The 17,390-nt window shown below is 35.1% G+C and overlaps 1 protein-coding gene across 2 annotated transcripts in view; it reads left to right on the forward strand.

Moving 5' to 3' along the window:
* CNTNAP2 (contactin associated protein 2) overlaps positions 1 to 17,390 on the forward strand; it is a 2,323,962-nt gene that overhangs the window by 1,019,821 nt on the left and 1,286,751 nt on the right. For both annotated transcript variants that reach the window (XM_063641685.1, XM_063641684.1), the window contains exon 8: positions 1,656 to 1,920. In XM_063641685.1, the coding sequence (XP_063497755.1) occupies positions 1,656 to 1,920 (265 nt within the window). The remainder of the gene's footprint in view (positions 1 to 1,655; positions 1,921 to 17,390) is intronic.

The raw sequence follows: 17,390 nt of genomic DNA on the forward strand, positions 1-17,390 counted from the left end.
GCCTGGGCAACAGACTGCAACTCTGTCCCCCAAAAAATAAAACAATAAAAAAAGATTATGGATTCACAATATGTGAGTTTGGTTGTGCTCTATAATTACATTTTATTTTAACAAATAATTGCAGCGAGAAAACATAGAATAAACTTTTGAATCAAAATATACATATATACAGAAAATCTTAGATGGGATAGAGACAAATAGGACATTTTGCAAGCAACCCTGCAAAGACAAGTGTTTATATAAGAAATTTACTTTCAAAGATGTTGGGTGCTGGTATTTCAGTGAAATTGACTAAGCGCTAATTCTACCTCCTCTTCCCCCACATACCCATTCCCTCATTATGCATTGACTCCAAAGTCAGCACCATTACTCTGGAAGGATCTTTAATTTTGCTAGGGAGACAATCCCTTCAAAAGAGGTATGTGGTCAGTTATAAAATCTCAATTATTATGCATAGGCAGTTCTTTTTATCAGTAAAAGCAAGCATTTAAAAATAATCATCTATGACGGTACAGGGTAAGTTTAATTTGAATATTAATTCAGAGAGACTGCCTGCCTTAGATTTAATTGTTAATGTGCTAAAATAGAAGAAATCAGCATCTGGTGTATATATATACATATATATATATGCACGCATATATATATATATATATATACACGCATATATATATATATATACATATATATACATACATATATATGGTGCTGTTAAAAATATGTAGAGAAAAAGAGAGACAGACATAGAGATAGAGAGAACCAATGAAAATATCATCCAATTACATTCTTTAAAATATTATGATAGGATAAAAGAAGTTAGAAGCAAATACAGATTTTTAGATCTGTAAAGGGAATGTATTTAGGCACTGAAATACACAATTTAGTGTATCTGAATAATAAATCTTTTTTTTTTTCTTATACCAAGGAGGAGGAGTATAGAAGGGGAGGGGAAAGACTGAATTATTGCAAGTTTTGTCTCCATTTAGCCCATTTATAGTTCTAGTTATACAGGAATTAATGCATTGTGATATAAGCACAATTCATGGGAATTTAAATGGGATTTTGAGTTGGATACTAAAATAATCTCCAATAACCACAATTACATTAATGCTGAAAACTTAATATCTATCTATATATGCATATACAAGGTATATAGATAAAAATCCAAAAATATTTCCCTAAAATATCAGTTTCATAAATTGCAAACATATGACTATAGTCCCCACTGAGACCAGAGTAATATGTTAATTAATGTTGGCATTGACCACCCAGAATAGGGCAGAGTATCTCTCTCCCTGACTTATGTTCAGCCAGCAGCAGCTTTGCTGTCTTCAGAAAGTCTAGTGATCCACAGTCACACCCACAACACATATACACACTTTACAACTCATGGTCAGCCTGTCACATCAGGCTGTCCGGCTGTCAATCCCATGGTGGAAGCTGCTTGTTACAGTTAGATAGCCAACTGCTGCTCAATAGCAGGTCTTACACTCCAAGTAGGTCCATGGTGGTGCATCTATGCTCTGCTGCTGCATGTGAGTTTAGCTTAGGCTCAGGCTGTGCTTCAAAACTTGTAGAACTATACCTTCGTCAATGGTCTAACATGGGTGTTTATTTTATTTTGTGTTTTCCTCAGAGCCTGTCTTTCTATTTTACAGGGAAATTTGAGCTTCTCTTGTGTGGAACCCTATACGGTGCCTGTCTTTTTCAACGCCACAAGTTACCTGGAGGTGCCTGGACGGCTTAACCAGGACCTGTTCTCAGTCAGTTTCCAGTTTAGGACATGGAATCCCAATGGTCTCCTGGTCTTCAGTCACTTTGCGGATAATTTGGGCAATGTGGAGATTGACCTCACTGAAAGCAAAGTAGGTGTTCACATCAACATCACACAGACCAAGATGAGCCAAATCGACATTTCCTCAGGTCAGTGAAACCTATTTGACATTTGTTCCTGAAACTTATCGCAATTTCCAAAGTTAACGTTGTGCTTTGTTTGGTTTTGCTGGCGTTATGTGCTCAGGATTAGGTTTTAATTCAGATCTTCAAGACACTTACTTGGTTGTAGTGTGTGCTGATTGACTAAAGGGAACCTGGAAAGTTGTTGAGAGAGCAAGGCATGGGTGAAGGAGAAAGTTGGCTGAGATTGGAAAGGCAAAATCTATTCCTTACCAATGCTAGTTTATTTTTAATAGATAAATTGCTGTTCTTTTAAGTGAATAATTTATATTTAAAACAAAGAATGTTTATTTTAAAAACACAATGGTATCTGGTATCTTTTCTCTTTATCAACCTTCATGTACCTTTTACTATTAGTAACAAGATTATACTAATTTTAACTTTAAGGAATATCCCACTGCTGGAATCAGAACTTCAAAATGATCTTGCTAAAATTATGCGAATGATTGGAAAAGAAAACGAAAGTGAATATAAGGTAGAATGACAAGATTTGTGTATCAACTGATGGAAGACTGGCTTAGCCAAAAATAGGATAATTTTAAATTTGGCTTTGTAGTGACACGACAAGTAGAGGCTTAGGTAATATTCTTGTTATTTGAATAGACTTTGCAACCTTGGAATATTCTTTGATAAATACAGTACAAAGAAAGGTGATGTTGTAAATTGAGATATTATAAGCAAAGAAAAATTGGTCTCAATATTGGACTGATAAATAGTAACTGTTTTCATCTATTTTTCTTGAGACAGTCTTTGCAATAGTCATATATATATATGTATATATATATAGTGAAGAACTACTTAGAAACGGGAGATACAGAGAAAACTAACATTTACCGAACGCTTAGTAAAGATGTAACAGATACTGAAAGGAGTCATGACAGAGAGCTCAATTGGATGACCATGGGCTCTGATTTCTGAGTATGCCATATACACTCATGGCACCCTATGTATATACCTGACACGGTTTCTAACACACTATGATTTTTGTCCCTCTCCTTTCCCCTCTAGGCTCCACGCTCCTTGACAGCAGGGACCATGCTCCTTTTTCTTCTGTCTCTAGCATATAGAATAGTACCTGTAAGAGGTGGTCTCCAATATGTGTTGAGTTCAATACTCTGACCCCTTTGAACTAACAGAATATCCCCTGCTATAGAACACATATTTTCATATAAAATAGGCTTTATGTTTGTGTATGGCCTGAATGTATGGTCTATTGCTGAAAAGGATTCAAGGAAGCCACGAGAACTGTTATGTCAGAGATGTGCCTAAATTATTGAAATCAAAAGCTATTGGGAAATACCTAGACATTCACTTTCTCCATTTATGCTTTATTAGTTTTGCTTTTTCCTTGAATGTCTAGTCAAAATGATTAATCAACCATATTTTATCACTATATTCTTTTATAAGTATACTTAGGGAGATGTACAGCAAATCGAGAATATGTGGAGAGACCAGAAAAACAGACAAAACAAAAACGAAAGCAAATGTTTGCCACAGTTGAAAAACTCCCACGTTATATTGTTATGATTAATGATTATTGTCTAATGACTAAACGTAAAAATATTAGTATGAAGGCCTCTCTCCTTGCAGTCTCTGAGCAAATCTGATTTGTTGGTGGGTTTCCATGTAACAGGAGCCAATATATTTGAAAGAATAAGATCTTAACCCTAGTGGTCAATAAACACGTATTAATCTGATTTGGTGCAATTTAGTACTCCAAGATACTCTCACCTAATTTAAGCTGTGTTTATTTTGAAAATTAAAGATAGAATGAACAAAGGAATCCAATACATGACAGTTAATTCACCTTAATAGATTTGCTTAAAGATAATAAAAATGGATTGAGGAGTTTTTGTCAATTTAGCCAAGAATCTGTGCAAATTAATTGAAAATGATATAAAATCTAAAGATTTCCATAGTATTACCTTTCTATAATCCAGTGAAAATACATTACTGCTTCAAGCATTTTATATATATATATAAAATACATATATACATACACACACACACATATATATATACACACACACATACATAGCCGAAACTAAGTGCTCACATTTGAGAAACATTAGTTGAAAAAAAAGAAAATTCAACTACTTAAAAAAGTTATATTTTATCTTCATTCATTCAATCTAAAAGTACATATGGAAACCATAGGAGATAATTTCCTCTGTCTTTTAATGTATTTTATCAAATTCAAGTAAATGTGTAAATAAGTTAGTGAAGTGGCAACACTGAGGAAACAGTTAACTCGAGATTCTAATGTTTGCCTTAACAAAGGGAAATATATCTGTATCACAGCTATTCTACTCTTATCAGCATGAGCATTGAAGAATGTCAGTCCATTTCTCCTTAATTTGATTGAAAGAATTTAGAAAATGCAGAAAATCTAGAAAAGAAAAATAACCAGTGATAAAATTTTGGTGTACACACACAAAGTAGTGCACTGAGAAGGTAATACAGAGACTCTCAGATACTGTTAATATATACTGGTAACTTAGTTTTTATTTAATAAGTTCCATGGTCCAGGATGAATGTAACCCAGTTAGATCAAAAACCTTTTTTTCCATCTTGGTCAACACTGTTCTTTGGGAATTAATTTAAAATATTAAATACATCTTACAAGTAAAATAACGTTTAATGTATTGTTCACCCTCTCTTTGTATCTTTCTTTCTAAGTTGTGATTACTGTCTTCAAGAGTCTCATTAGTAATCAACAGTAGACTTGACTTATGAGATTCAGTCAAACTCAGTAGCCTTGAATTTGCAGAGTGGATTATCTTACCATGAAAATATTGAACAAGTTGCAACATCAATGTTTTCTGATGGATAGCCAAAAACAAACAACAACAAAAAACCCTACCTACTTTTTGAAATAAGTTTTTATTTCAAAATGTCTCAATTTTATCCCAGTATATCATTTTTTAGGACAGCAGTTATTGATTTAAGAATACATATTTATGCATTACTTTTAACTAGGCATAAATGATAAAAGAAAATTAAACAGGTGCAGAAAGGGTCTAATGAATAATAGCTGTTCATTCCGGGCATAATTTTCATTTTAACTTTAAAGTTCAAAACCCTGGGGAAGGTGGACCTAGAACCATGTTTTTCAAATAATTTTGATCAAAGTAGAGTAAGAAAATATTTTATGTCGTACCCAAAATCTACTGGCACGAAGTTTAATGAAATAAAACTTGCCTTGCTATTTTAGATGCACTATGATAATTGTGATATTTTCTCTTCTTTTGCTTTTTTCTTAAAAAAAAAAAAAAAAAGCCATGACCCACTATAATAATTTCATGTCCTAAATACAGTTTGGAAAACACCGACCTGACCTGCATTCTTTTTCTTATTTGAAGTGTTGGAATTTTTTAAACTTTTAGTTTCCTGGAAGTATTAACTCCAGCACTCTGTATTGGAAAACTAACTTTGTCTTATGGGAACAGTATTATAATATTATAATGGTAGTAAAAAGAAGCATTAATATACATTACTATTTGAATTATAGCAAAAAAACTACCTACCTTTTGAAGTAAGTTTTTATTTCAAAATGCCTCAATTTTATGCCACTAAATACAAACAGATATTTAGAACAATACTCAGTTGTCATCTGCCAATATTAACAGGGTAATACAATGTGATTCAGCATTTATTATAGTGGGGAGAAAGTGATTTATCTTAATATTCTCTCTCACTTATTGGAAAAAAATTAACTTCTCTCCGTGTATAAACAAAGCCTTTCCAAAAAGTCATTCAGAATATGTCCTGTCCTAAATCAGCTGTTTTCTTATACTCCAGTACTGGAACATCCTTGTTTTGTTAATGTAGGTATTGCTTCAATTTTCGAATGGCTGTTCAGTGTCCACACTGTCTCAGAAATACGTAATCAGAAAAGATTTTCTCATTTGTATTTTCATCTCCAGAGGAAATCTTCTGTGGACTTGTTTTATTTACTTTGCTTCTCAGTAAAATTTCCTTCGTAAATCATTGTGTTCCATTGGGTGTGTCAAGGGAGGAGTGGGAGTTTTCTTGGTTCAGTGTGTGGCTGGGAGCATGCTGGGAAATAGTTCCCAGTTCAATCTGGGCAAACGTGTTTGGGAACACTCCAGGCAGTGTCTATTCTAAGCAATTAAAATATCTCTGTTCTTAATTTTATGAACACCTGGAAATGTAGCCAGCATATTAATATTTCTTTAAAAAATTAATTTATACCGTTTTCCAAAGTTCAGTGATAACTTGCCCCACGAGACGTCCTTTTCATCATATGAGAAAAAAGGTCTCATTTGAAATACAATTTTTGATGTTTTAGTTGTTTACTGAAAATTGTTTTTCAGTTCTATACTGATATTATTTCAAAATGTCTTAAATTCTTGTAACTCAAAAACTAAATGTTTAGGCATTACTACAAATACTTTTAAGAGATTTGTTTTATTATGTTTTACAGCAAAATAATTGGAGACTTATTTAACAAGATATATTCTTTACTTCAAGTTTAAACCATATTTATTAGAAGCCTTAAAAGATGTTACTTCCCTTTGATCCATTAAATTTAAGTTTTTCCGATTCTAAGAAAATAAAGAAGCACCCAGAGATATTTAACACAACATATATACAATAACGAAAGTAATTGAAAACAAACTACTGAAAATGGACAGGTGATTTTAAAGAGTGTATTTTTATGTGGAATACTATTATGTCATTATAAATCATATTTCTTATATAAAATTTAATAACATGGTAAAATATAATGCTATGAATACAATTTTTAATAAAAACTTAAGTAGACTATGAATCTTAAGTCATTATTATAAATATAGGAATTTTATTTCATTCCAAGTAAGAATGAAATAAAATAATACTAATGATGATTATCTCTAATCAGTGGGTTATCAGTCCATTATATTAACTTTTTAATATATTTTCTCTAATATATGTATTTTCTACAATAAACATCAATTGTTCTTAGAAATCAAAAACAATATGCTATAAAACAATTGAGGACAAAATGATATTTCTGAAGAGTATGATGCTTAACAATGTTACAAGTGGAAATTAAATAGCATAAGTTATATCAATTTAAAAATTCTAATTTCCTTACTTAGAAACATGTACAGCCAATTTCTTAAAAGTTTCACCTTAAATAATAAGCTTGAACAGAATTTCAATTGCATTTACATACAAATGGAGCATTTTATAGTCAGGTGCAGAAATTTGGAGGTTGTGTCTATATAATTATTTGAAAATATTCATAACTCATTTTGAACAAATTCCATACCATGTATGTAATTTTAAAACTATTTTTCAACCTGGGAAAATAATTGGATAGATAAGTAGATAAATGATTGGAAGATGATAGATAGATAGATAGATAGATAGATAGATAGATAGATAGATACATAGATAGATAAAAAGTATTGTCCCTTAAAACTATTGCTAGCTATCAGGTAACAACATATTCCTTTTTCTCAATAAAAGAATACATTGAATAAATAAATAAATTATCACTTTATTCCCAAATAATCTATATACACCATACTTTTACAAAATAAGTGGCTAAAAAGTAATTTTTAGATTTTTGTACTTTTTGATGAGCTTGTAGATATCTAAAAATTTCCGGTAAACGCAAATCCATCATCTTAAGATACAAAAGATAAAACATGGCTCTGTATTCTTAGGGGGAAAATAGAGAGCCTAAGAAATTCTGATTCACAGAGCACTGTACTCACTTTAATTAGGAGCTTAGAACTGAGCTGGAAAGGAATAGATTCTATTGTTTAGTGGATCCCAAAAGTGAGATAGATAAAGATCTGAGTTCTAGATCTAAATAGACAGATAGAAATAAGATACCCTTGGACATATCTAAAACGTATTTTGCTGATTTTATTCCCTGAAATTCACAAATAGACTTGCTGTGAGAGCCACATGGTACCAAGTCAAAGGCATTTGAGTGAATGGTATGTTGCTCCTGGGTAGCTTCACCCAACTGACTTTTTATTATATATCAATTCCCAGTGTGTCTGCACCATCATCACGCGAACTGAGTGGAAATCTACCTTTAATTATACTGCAGTGAATGCTGGTGCACATTTTACGTCAATAGAAGCATTATAGTGCAGAGTGAAAGGAAAAAAGGACCGGGGGAGAGTTTTATGATGTTAGGTATTGACTTATTCTTTAGAAAGCAAAAGAGACATTTTAATTTATGATCACACTCCAGGACACCATTCCCATTCTAGTTTCTACAGTATTTCTGAGCCTTTTAAAATGTTCTATGTCTTTTTCACGGAAGATGAATCAAACATGCTGTGTGTATGTGTGTATAATAATTTTTAAAATTGCAAGAAGGCGATAAAGTTTTGGTAACTTTAATGGATAAAATGGAGGCAAAAGGTGCCAGTGAGAACCAGACCATGTTTCAAAAGCTTCAGTTTACTGTACAAATAAATCAAAGAGAAAAAAAAATCATATATCACTAGTTGATACTAAGAGAATAAAAATGAATTATGAAAGAATAGCAAAGAACATAGCCCAGGAACTCCAAAAATAATATATGCATGTAGTTGAAGATGTTTCTAAGACAAGAACAGGGAGGACATAGAAGCAAATTAACTTTGCTGAAAAGCCAGTACATTTCTCAGTTAACAGATAATATTGTATGTACTTATCATGTACAGAATGATGTTTTGAAGTACATATACATTGTGGACCTTTACCTTTCATTTAAGTGTAAGGGCTGAAACTTCATGTGAGGTTGAAACTTTTGTAGTGGATAAATGAGTAATTGGTAAATTTAAGCAATATGGATTTACATAGTAGAGATATATCTAAGTCAACTTAAGATGTTTTTGCAATTGCGTGTCTAATTTTATTTCAAATAGTTAACAAAATAAATAGTGTTGGCATGAAACAATCAGGGATGATGTACTTTCATAATCAGAAAAAACACAAAGCAGTCATTGGGTTGGAACCTTCCCCACACCACTCCCCACTCCCCCCATTAACCTCATGTTGAGAATTACCAGGAATAATTAACTTGGGCAGGAAACGCAGACTGTGAGATAGTATCATCGCCTAGCATCTACCTCCCGCACCTTTAATTTTTAAGTAATTTGGGAAGAATGTAGGCTCATTAGGTTATCTGCTGCTTGGTTGTAACTAGATGTGGAAATCAGCCTTATTAGGGGAGGGATTCTGCGGATTCTGTGAGCCTCTGAAAGTGACTTGGGATCAGCTGAAAGAATGACTCCTTTGGAAACTCAGTATCATGTTTAGCCACATATATGTCTCTTTCCTTTCTTCATCAAGGTTTTTCACAAGAAAATTTTGGGAGAGTCACTCAACATGCTTAGAAAGTAGTTACCTTTGGTAAACATAGTATCAGGAAATAATTATGGATATGGCCCCATCTGCAATCATAACTACATTTTCTGACTTATTTTATTCTGATATATTTCCCTGAGGCTTTTCTAACCTGAGCTCAGACCCTACTTCTGGGAAATGAAATTCTGTGCTATTTCTGAGTCCTCTTTCTTCTCTCCAGTCAGTGCTTTATTCCTTTCATTCATTCTCTATGATTAAATTTTATAATTACAGTTGTGCCTAGATTCTTACTGTAGTGCTTGGTAGACTCTGATGTTTTCTAAAAGATACTGATAACCTGCCTAGATGTCTGTTCTCTCTACAGTCACTTCTAGTCTTTCTTCTAGCACTTCCAGGCTTTTTGAGCATCTTTCCAAGATTGGATCTCTATTGTTGAAACTCTGTCCAGAGGCCGAGATCTTGATATCCCTAGACATATAACCTGCTGCCAGTTCCCTGCCTGGATATTGGAGTACTGCTCACCTCCGATTTCCCAGGATTCTTTCCTTCCCTCATTCCAATCCTCTGCTATTTTATTTTTAACCCTGACGTGGTTGACTTGATCATTCTAGGTCATAACTTCCTCTTGCCTATGAATATTCCTTACCCTTTTGGGCATGAATTTTAACTACCTCCCAATCTCAACGGCTGCTATCATTCCTTGTACACATCTGTGCCAAATCTCAGCCACCCCTGTGTTCTTTGTCATCAAATTCCTATTGCTTCTTGGCATGCAAATCTAACATATAGTGTGTTGGGGAAAACTACAAGCAGAAAAGTTCACATAGTCCCCTAAGATCTTAGCTTTGGTTGAGCACAGCTTGTCAGCTAATGCCGTGGCCAAGATCCTAGGATTGAGAGACCTGCATCTATAATGCTGTACATAATTTTAGGGGCAGGGGCCAGAAAAGTTGTCCTGTTAGAAAAGGAGAGCCTCTAGAGCTCATTGGTAGATTTCAGGCAACTTCTCGTTTGGGCTCCCTCAGATCTGCTGAGCTAGCTCCTTGCTGTACTGCTATAAAGGCTGGCGAGAATGAGACTCCGGGGCCATCCAGATATGCCTCTCATCTAATCCTAAGATTATGATGACAACTGTGATAATAGATAATAGCTATCAAATGCTTACACTATACCTGTCACTGTGCTAAAGCCTTTGCATTAATTATCTTGCTGTGGCTCCAATAATCTCTTACGTTAGGTCCTGCATTATCGAGAAACCTTTCTATCTCATTTATACGAGTGGTAAAGTCATTCTTCTGGTGACTCGAGTTCAAAACGTTGAGAAAAATCAGATTTTGCCTTTTATCTTTTCCGACACATGCAAAGATTTAACAATCACCACTCTTCTTTTAAAGTGTCTCATTCATCCATTATCTGTTTACCCTAATTCAAAAATTCATACCTCGAAAAGCTAATCAAGGGCATCTTATTGCCAAAAAGAATGTTTATTTTCAATTGCTGACCTATTTGTTAGGGTGTAGTCACTATGAGCATGGACTCTGGAGCCAGATTGCCCACTGGCTATTATGGATTGAGTTCTTTCTCTGTTTCAGTCACTGTTGAAACAAACATAATGTACACAACTGTTTTAAGCCATTTAATGCTTGTAACAACTCCACAAGATGAAGAACATTATCATCTGCATTTCATAGATTAAAAAAAAAACACAAGAAGAGACATGAGTAACTCACCAGGGCTCCTTCAGCTAGTGAATAGAAGAGCTTTAAAAAGAGCCCAGAGCATTTGAGTCTAAGTGTTTCATATTCATGAAACACTGGTGTTACATGATCACACAGGATCAGGTACTGTTGAATATGACACATCTGAAATATTTGTTGAAGGCAGAACCTAACATCAATGATGTCCTTATCATGTCCATTTGGGGTTCTCACTGGAGCGTTTTAAGTAATCTCCCTTATTTTTTCTAATTTTTCTCCCATATTATCCAAGTTTCTATTTCTAAAATACAAAGAAGATAATTCAATTATTTCCCACTACTAAAGAATAAGTCCTGATTTCTTAGCATGCCACACAAGAACATGAACAAACTACGCTCCACTGGAGCATTTGGCCTCATTTCTCTTACTTTGCATCATATTGACTACTTTCTACTCCCTGATAAGGATTTCCTTCTCTATGTTCCATCCTGGCAAACTGCCACTTATCATTTATTGTCCAATTTTAGTATGCTTTCCTTCCCCAAACCCCAGGAAACAATCTACCATCCTCTAGTATAGCGCCTTGTATCTTGAATAACAATTGTTTTTTGTTACATATTAAGTCACATACTCCTCTACTATTGTGTCTCCCTCATATCTGTACTCCTAACACCACTCATGTGTCAGGAAATAGGCAATCAATACTTTCATCTTTGCTTTTTTGGTTTGATTTACACCTAGACTGTTGCAGTTTCCTTGCTCTTCTCTCTGCCTCCTGCCTCTCTAAACAAGTCCATTCCACACTTTTCCTTCTGATTACAGTTTCAAAATGACTGCTTCCACTGAGTCATGTTCCCATTCAACAATCTTTCATGAACCCCCAGGTTTTAAAGATGGTTTCACATGTCCTCTACAAAAAACCTGAATACTAATTCCATGGCAATCTCCAATCCTTTACAAATTTTAAATTATTCTTATTGTTTACATTTGTTTGACATGATTTATTATATTGTTTAGACATTTGATTACTCTGTTTGAAAATGCTTCATCTTCTATAGTTTTTTAAGAACAATAATTCCACTCTTTCCTTTGTCTGTCTACCTCTGAGTTTAGCACAATATCTTACTTGTGGCATATTTCTAGATATCCGGCTGATTGATTTTTTAATGTACTGATACCAAGATCTTATAAACTGTAACTTTACAATTCTGTTATGTTCATCAGTTTATATAAACCAAATTCATTATAAAAGGAGAGTAGCAAATATCTCAAAGGAAATAATTGCTTCACTGTGGGAGGCTAATGTGTGTGAAATTGATCAGGACTTAAACTTTAATTCAATACTTTTATAATAAGAAGATGTTTTTTAAAGATATTAAAGCCTAAAGATGCACTGGGTAAACTATTTCAGGAATAAAATGAAAGCGTGCGTACATTTGCCAAAAAATGTATTCTCAGGAGCATGATGTGAAGTAAAGCCTTGAAAGTAGTCATATTCCCTTTGTATTTATTTTTTTCACACAGAATACAAAACATAAATGTGCATGATTAAAAGCAATTTAGTTTTATTCTTTTCTTTAGGCTTGGGAATGCATTTGACGTGATTAACTCCAGGGAAAAATAAGAGAATAAATTTTTTTTGTACCTTCTACTTAAGATCTCAGATCTCTAGTCAGTTCTACACTTGATTAAAACAGAGACTGTCCATTTATTGTAGGAATCTAGTCTAACTTGCTTTGTTAAGAGAAATGGCATCTATTGATGATCAAATCATGTTGTCTCTGAAGTCTTCTATTTGAAAACTCCAAGCAATAAGATTGTTGTTTACAAAACCAAACAGTAAAACATAAACTTTAGAGTAACTTTACACGAGACATTATGTGTGGACATGGAGAAGTAAACTTCACCCCCACCATACTTCTATCCTGACCCTAGCATCTTTATCTTGGGTTCACCTAAGACCATACAGCATACACTTACTACACTTCCAGCACACTTTATTCAGCTATGGTTGACAGAATAGAGCTAATACATTCTCCACTTTTACCACGTATTCTTTATAATGCAATATTCTATAGGAATCTGGATCACATGTAGCTCTATTGGCAGGTACATTTCTAATCTTTTTCTTTCCAAAAAGCTATTGTATCCTATTTCATGCAGGATAATCAGTGCCATCGGCATACATAGCAAATGGTTTGTTCATAAAAAAGCTTGATGAGGGAAATAAACCCTTGATAGTCTCTATAAGAATTATTTCCATTAGGAAACTGAAAGAAAAAGAGGGTGTTCTATATGTATTGCTTTACTGCCCAGAGCAGTTTTGTAATACACAATAAGTTTATTATGTAGAATAGCCAATAGCCATCAATATTGAAAAATAAAGAATGTGAGCTGTATTCCTGTACATGCGTGCATTCTCAACAATGTTGTGTGGCTGATTGGTATTGTTTGAGTGCGTGGGTGTGTGCAGGAGTACATGCATACTTTTTAAAAAATCCTCTAATCTTTGATGAAGTAAAAAACCTTAAAATTCAATAATTCTAATTGAGTGCTATAATGTCTCCATTTGCCACGTTTGAATGATTTAGAATAGAAAAGATTAAATCAGTAAGATGATATGACATTAGACAAGTCAGAATTATAGCTCATCTAAAACTTGTATTAAGTGTTTGATTTATTTCATTCCTCTTCTCAAACATTTGCATATTAACTGTTAAGCAACAAAATATAGCAATTCCTACCATTTCTAATTTCCTTTGTTCTCTTAATAAAACCATGACAAATAATACAGGCAAGTAAGGAGAAGAAATATTGAGGGAGGAATCCTCAAAATCGGTGGTTCTCAGCTAGGAGTGATTTTGATCCCCATGGGATATTTGGCAATATCTGGAGACATTGTTGGTTGTCACAAGTGGAGAGTGGGGGGTAGGATGCTACTGGCACACAGTGAATAGGGGCCAAAAATCCTACTGAATATCCTGTGCAGCACAGGACAATACCCACCCACCTGCACCTCCCACCAAACAAAGGTTTGTCACCAAATGTCAATAGCATGCAGGTTGACCACCCTGACCTGAAGGAGCTCCTCTGTTGCACTCCAGAAGTTGAGTGCCCCATTGGCAGAAGCCCAGACCCCCACCCCACCCCACTCCACGAACTTCCATTTTCTCCCATACTGAATAACAAGTTAACAAGTTTAGACAAGCTGATTCCTGAGGTCCCTTTTAGGTTCATTTAGAGCTTTTCTCCTGTTTTATCATTTTGCTCTATGTTGTTATGGTTTCCTGTTTTCCTTTCCCAACATACATATTTAGAAAAATTCCAGACTCCTTTCTTCGATTTCACTTTTGCTTTCTTTGTGGAAATTTTGTATTTCAAAGCAATGAAGAGACATTGTCAATTCCTCTTGGGTATGGTCAGAATAAAGTATAAGGTAAGAGAGTTCTCTTGGTACACACTTTTGTGTACTATTCTAAGGCATATTTTGTTATTTGTTTTCTACAGATGTCAAGCTCTATTTTTCTAAATATTTGACTCTCTAGTACATTGCATCACTATGACTTGTTCCTACCATTTTTATCATTAGTAGATGCAAACATAAATTATGCAACTTTGTGTGAGCTTGACATGAGGCAGCAGATAGTTATCGCACTGGTCAACATAACATATTGCCAATATTAGGTTCACGTGTTATGAAAATTTAATTATATTACAGCATGAGAAAAAACTTGAGTGGAGAAAGGAGCCTTAACTAGCCTGTATTAGCGTGCAAAGTGTGTTCTAGGGGCTCATTCTGCACTTTCTTGTTCTTTCGGCTCTCTCCTCTGCTCACCTTCTCAGTCTGCCATGCCCTGCTCTGAAGAGGCACCCATCATTTGCCCCAGCAAGCCACCTAGCCTGTGGAGCAGAGTGACAAACAGCTCCACTTCGCTTGGATCTGGGAGGAGGCCGTGGTCCTGACCCAGGGGTCCATGGGGACCACAGGCTATGACCTGGACAGTCCCTACAATTATAAAATGCCACCAATGGAGAAAGCTCTTGTGAAAACAGACATTCAGATAGCTCTTCTGGGTGTTATGAACGAGTAACTCCTTGTTCTGGCTTGGCTGCAAACAGATTATAAACGTATAGCTAGTCTCATACTTGAAGATTATGGAGGAAATGTTGGTGTTGTACTGTTTAATTTAGGCAAGGAAAGTTTGAAGTAAAAAAGAAAAAGTGATCCAGTTGCACGGCTCATTTGTGAACAGATTTTTTATCCAAATACAGAAGAAGTTTAAATTTTGAATAACACTGAAATGGGTTCAGGAGGTTTGGGTTTCATCGGAAACAATTAAAATGTATGCCAAGAATAGACAATGAGAAATTGTACCTTTTTCTTAAAAAGAGTTTTTGCTTAAAGTGCTTTAGTGTCTTGCAATTCTGTAAACTTATTAGCTTTACTTTCTAAAAAAATACATTTTCTTATGATCAAGGAAAGAGTACTTCTGTTGGGATCACATAGAAACTTAATTTCTTGTTTTCCTACGATTGATGATTGTATGTGTATTTGTCCATTTTCACACTGCTGTGAAGAAATACCCGAGACTGGGTAATTTATAAAGAAAAGAGGTTTAATTGACTCACAATTCTACATGGCTGGGGAGGCCTCTGGAAACTTACAATCACGGCAGAAGCGAAGGGGAAGCAAACTTGGAACTTTTCACACGGCAGCAGGAGAGAGTAGCGAAGGGGAAAGAGCCCCTTGTAAAGCCATTATATGTCGTGAGAATTCACTCACTATCACCAGAACAGCATGAGAGAAACTGCCCGTGATCCAATCACCTCCCACCGGGTATCTCCCTAGACACTTGGGGATTATAGGGATTACAATTCAAGATGAGATTTGGGTGGAGATACAAGAAAACCATATCAGTATATAAATCTGCTTTGTGGTGACCTAATGCTAACAGTTTCTTTTGAAAATCAAATGTACATCAACTACATATACAAAGAACCTGTATTATTTAATTCAATAAATGATTTCTTTTCAGCAAACAAAACAAAAACAAAGTGTGTCCCTTAGAGCTCTAAGTGGGAGGGAGCTGAAGGCATGATAGAGCAAGGAGAGTGATCACTGAACACCTTTGTCCTTCCATGGCTCAGCTTCCTCTGAGTGGAGTGTAGTCGGGATGATCTTGCATCTTCTCTCAGTAGTCAGCTTAGAAGTTCCTCCTCCTCATCATGTGTTCCTCCTTTCTATTACCAGCTCCCAAGTGGGCCTCTTGTTTTGCTACTGATAACACCTGACATGCTACTGCCTTTCTGTAGTTGCTGAACAGAGGAGAACAATCTTTCTTCCTCTGCCTTTACTAACTTTCTCTTTGATGGCTACAAAAAAAATTACCCAGTACCATGTGAAAGTAATAAATGAGATGAAAAAATTATATAATGGGAGGAAAAAAAGTAACAGTCTTCCATGCTAATCATCTCATCACTGTGATTTTATTCATACATGAATATTGCAAACACACACACACCCCACAGAGTCTTTCATTTTAGGTACCTAATATATTAAGCACTGAGGGTATAAACAGAGTGCCCTCACTGTACTAGATAAACACATAAAACATTTATAGATTAGAATAAAGCTATAAAGAAATCATGCAACACTATATGGTAAAAAGCAGTGGGTATTTCGTTTAGGCTCAGACAGAAAAGATAAGAAAAACTCAAGCTTGGATAGGAAAAACTTAAAATACAGAAGTCCTATGACTTGTAAATGTGTCCGGAATTGGTTCCTTCCAGTGGGTTCTTGGTCTCGCTGACTTAAAGAATGAAGCCACGGACCCTCACGGTGATTGTTACTGTTCTTAAAGATGGTGTGTCTGGAGTTTGTTCCCTCTGATATTCAGATGTGTCCAGAGTTTCTTTCTTCTGGTGGGTTCGTGGTCTTGCTGATTTCAGGAGTGAAGCCACAGACCTTTGCAGTGAGTGTTACAGCTCTCAAAAGTGGTGTGTCCGGAATGGTTTATTCCTCCTGGTGGGTTCGTGGTCTTGCTGACTTCCAGAATGAAGCCGCAGACCCTCGTGGTGAGTGTTACAGCTCATAAAGGTAGTGCAGACCCAAAGAGTGAGCAGCAGCATGATTTATTGTGAAGAGCGAAAGGACAAAGCTTCCACAGTGTGGAAGGGAACCTGAGTGGGTTGCCACTGCTGGCTGGGGTGGCCAGCTTTTATTCCATTATTGGGCCCCACCCACATCCTGCTGATTGGTCCATTTTACAGAGTGCTGATTGGTGCATTTACAATCCTTTAGCTAGACACAGAGTGCTGATTGGTGTGTTTTTACAGAGTGCTGATTGGTGCGTTTACAATCTTTTAGCTAGACAGAGAGCGCTGATTGGTGCGTTTACAATCTTTTAGCTAGACAGA

Source organism: Symphalangus syndactylus, chromosome 6 (genome assembly GCF_028878055.3).
Source record: "Symphalangus syndactylus isolate Jambi chromosome 6, NHGRI_mSymSyn1-v2.1_pri, whole genome shotgun sequence".
Taxonomy (NCBI): Eukaryota; Metazoa; Chordata; class Mammalia; order Primates; family Hylobatidae; genus Symphalangus; species Symphalangus syndactylus.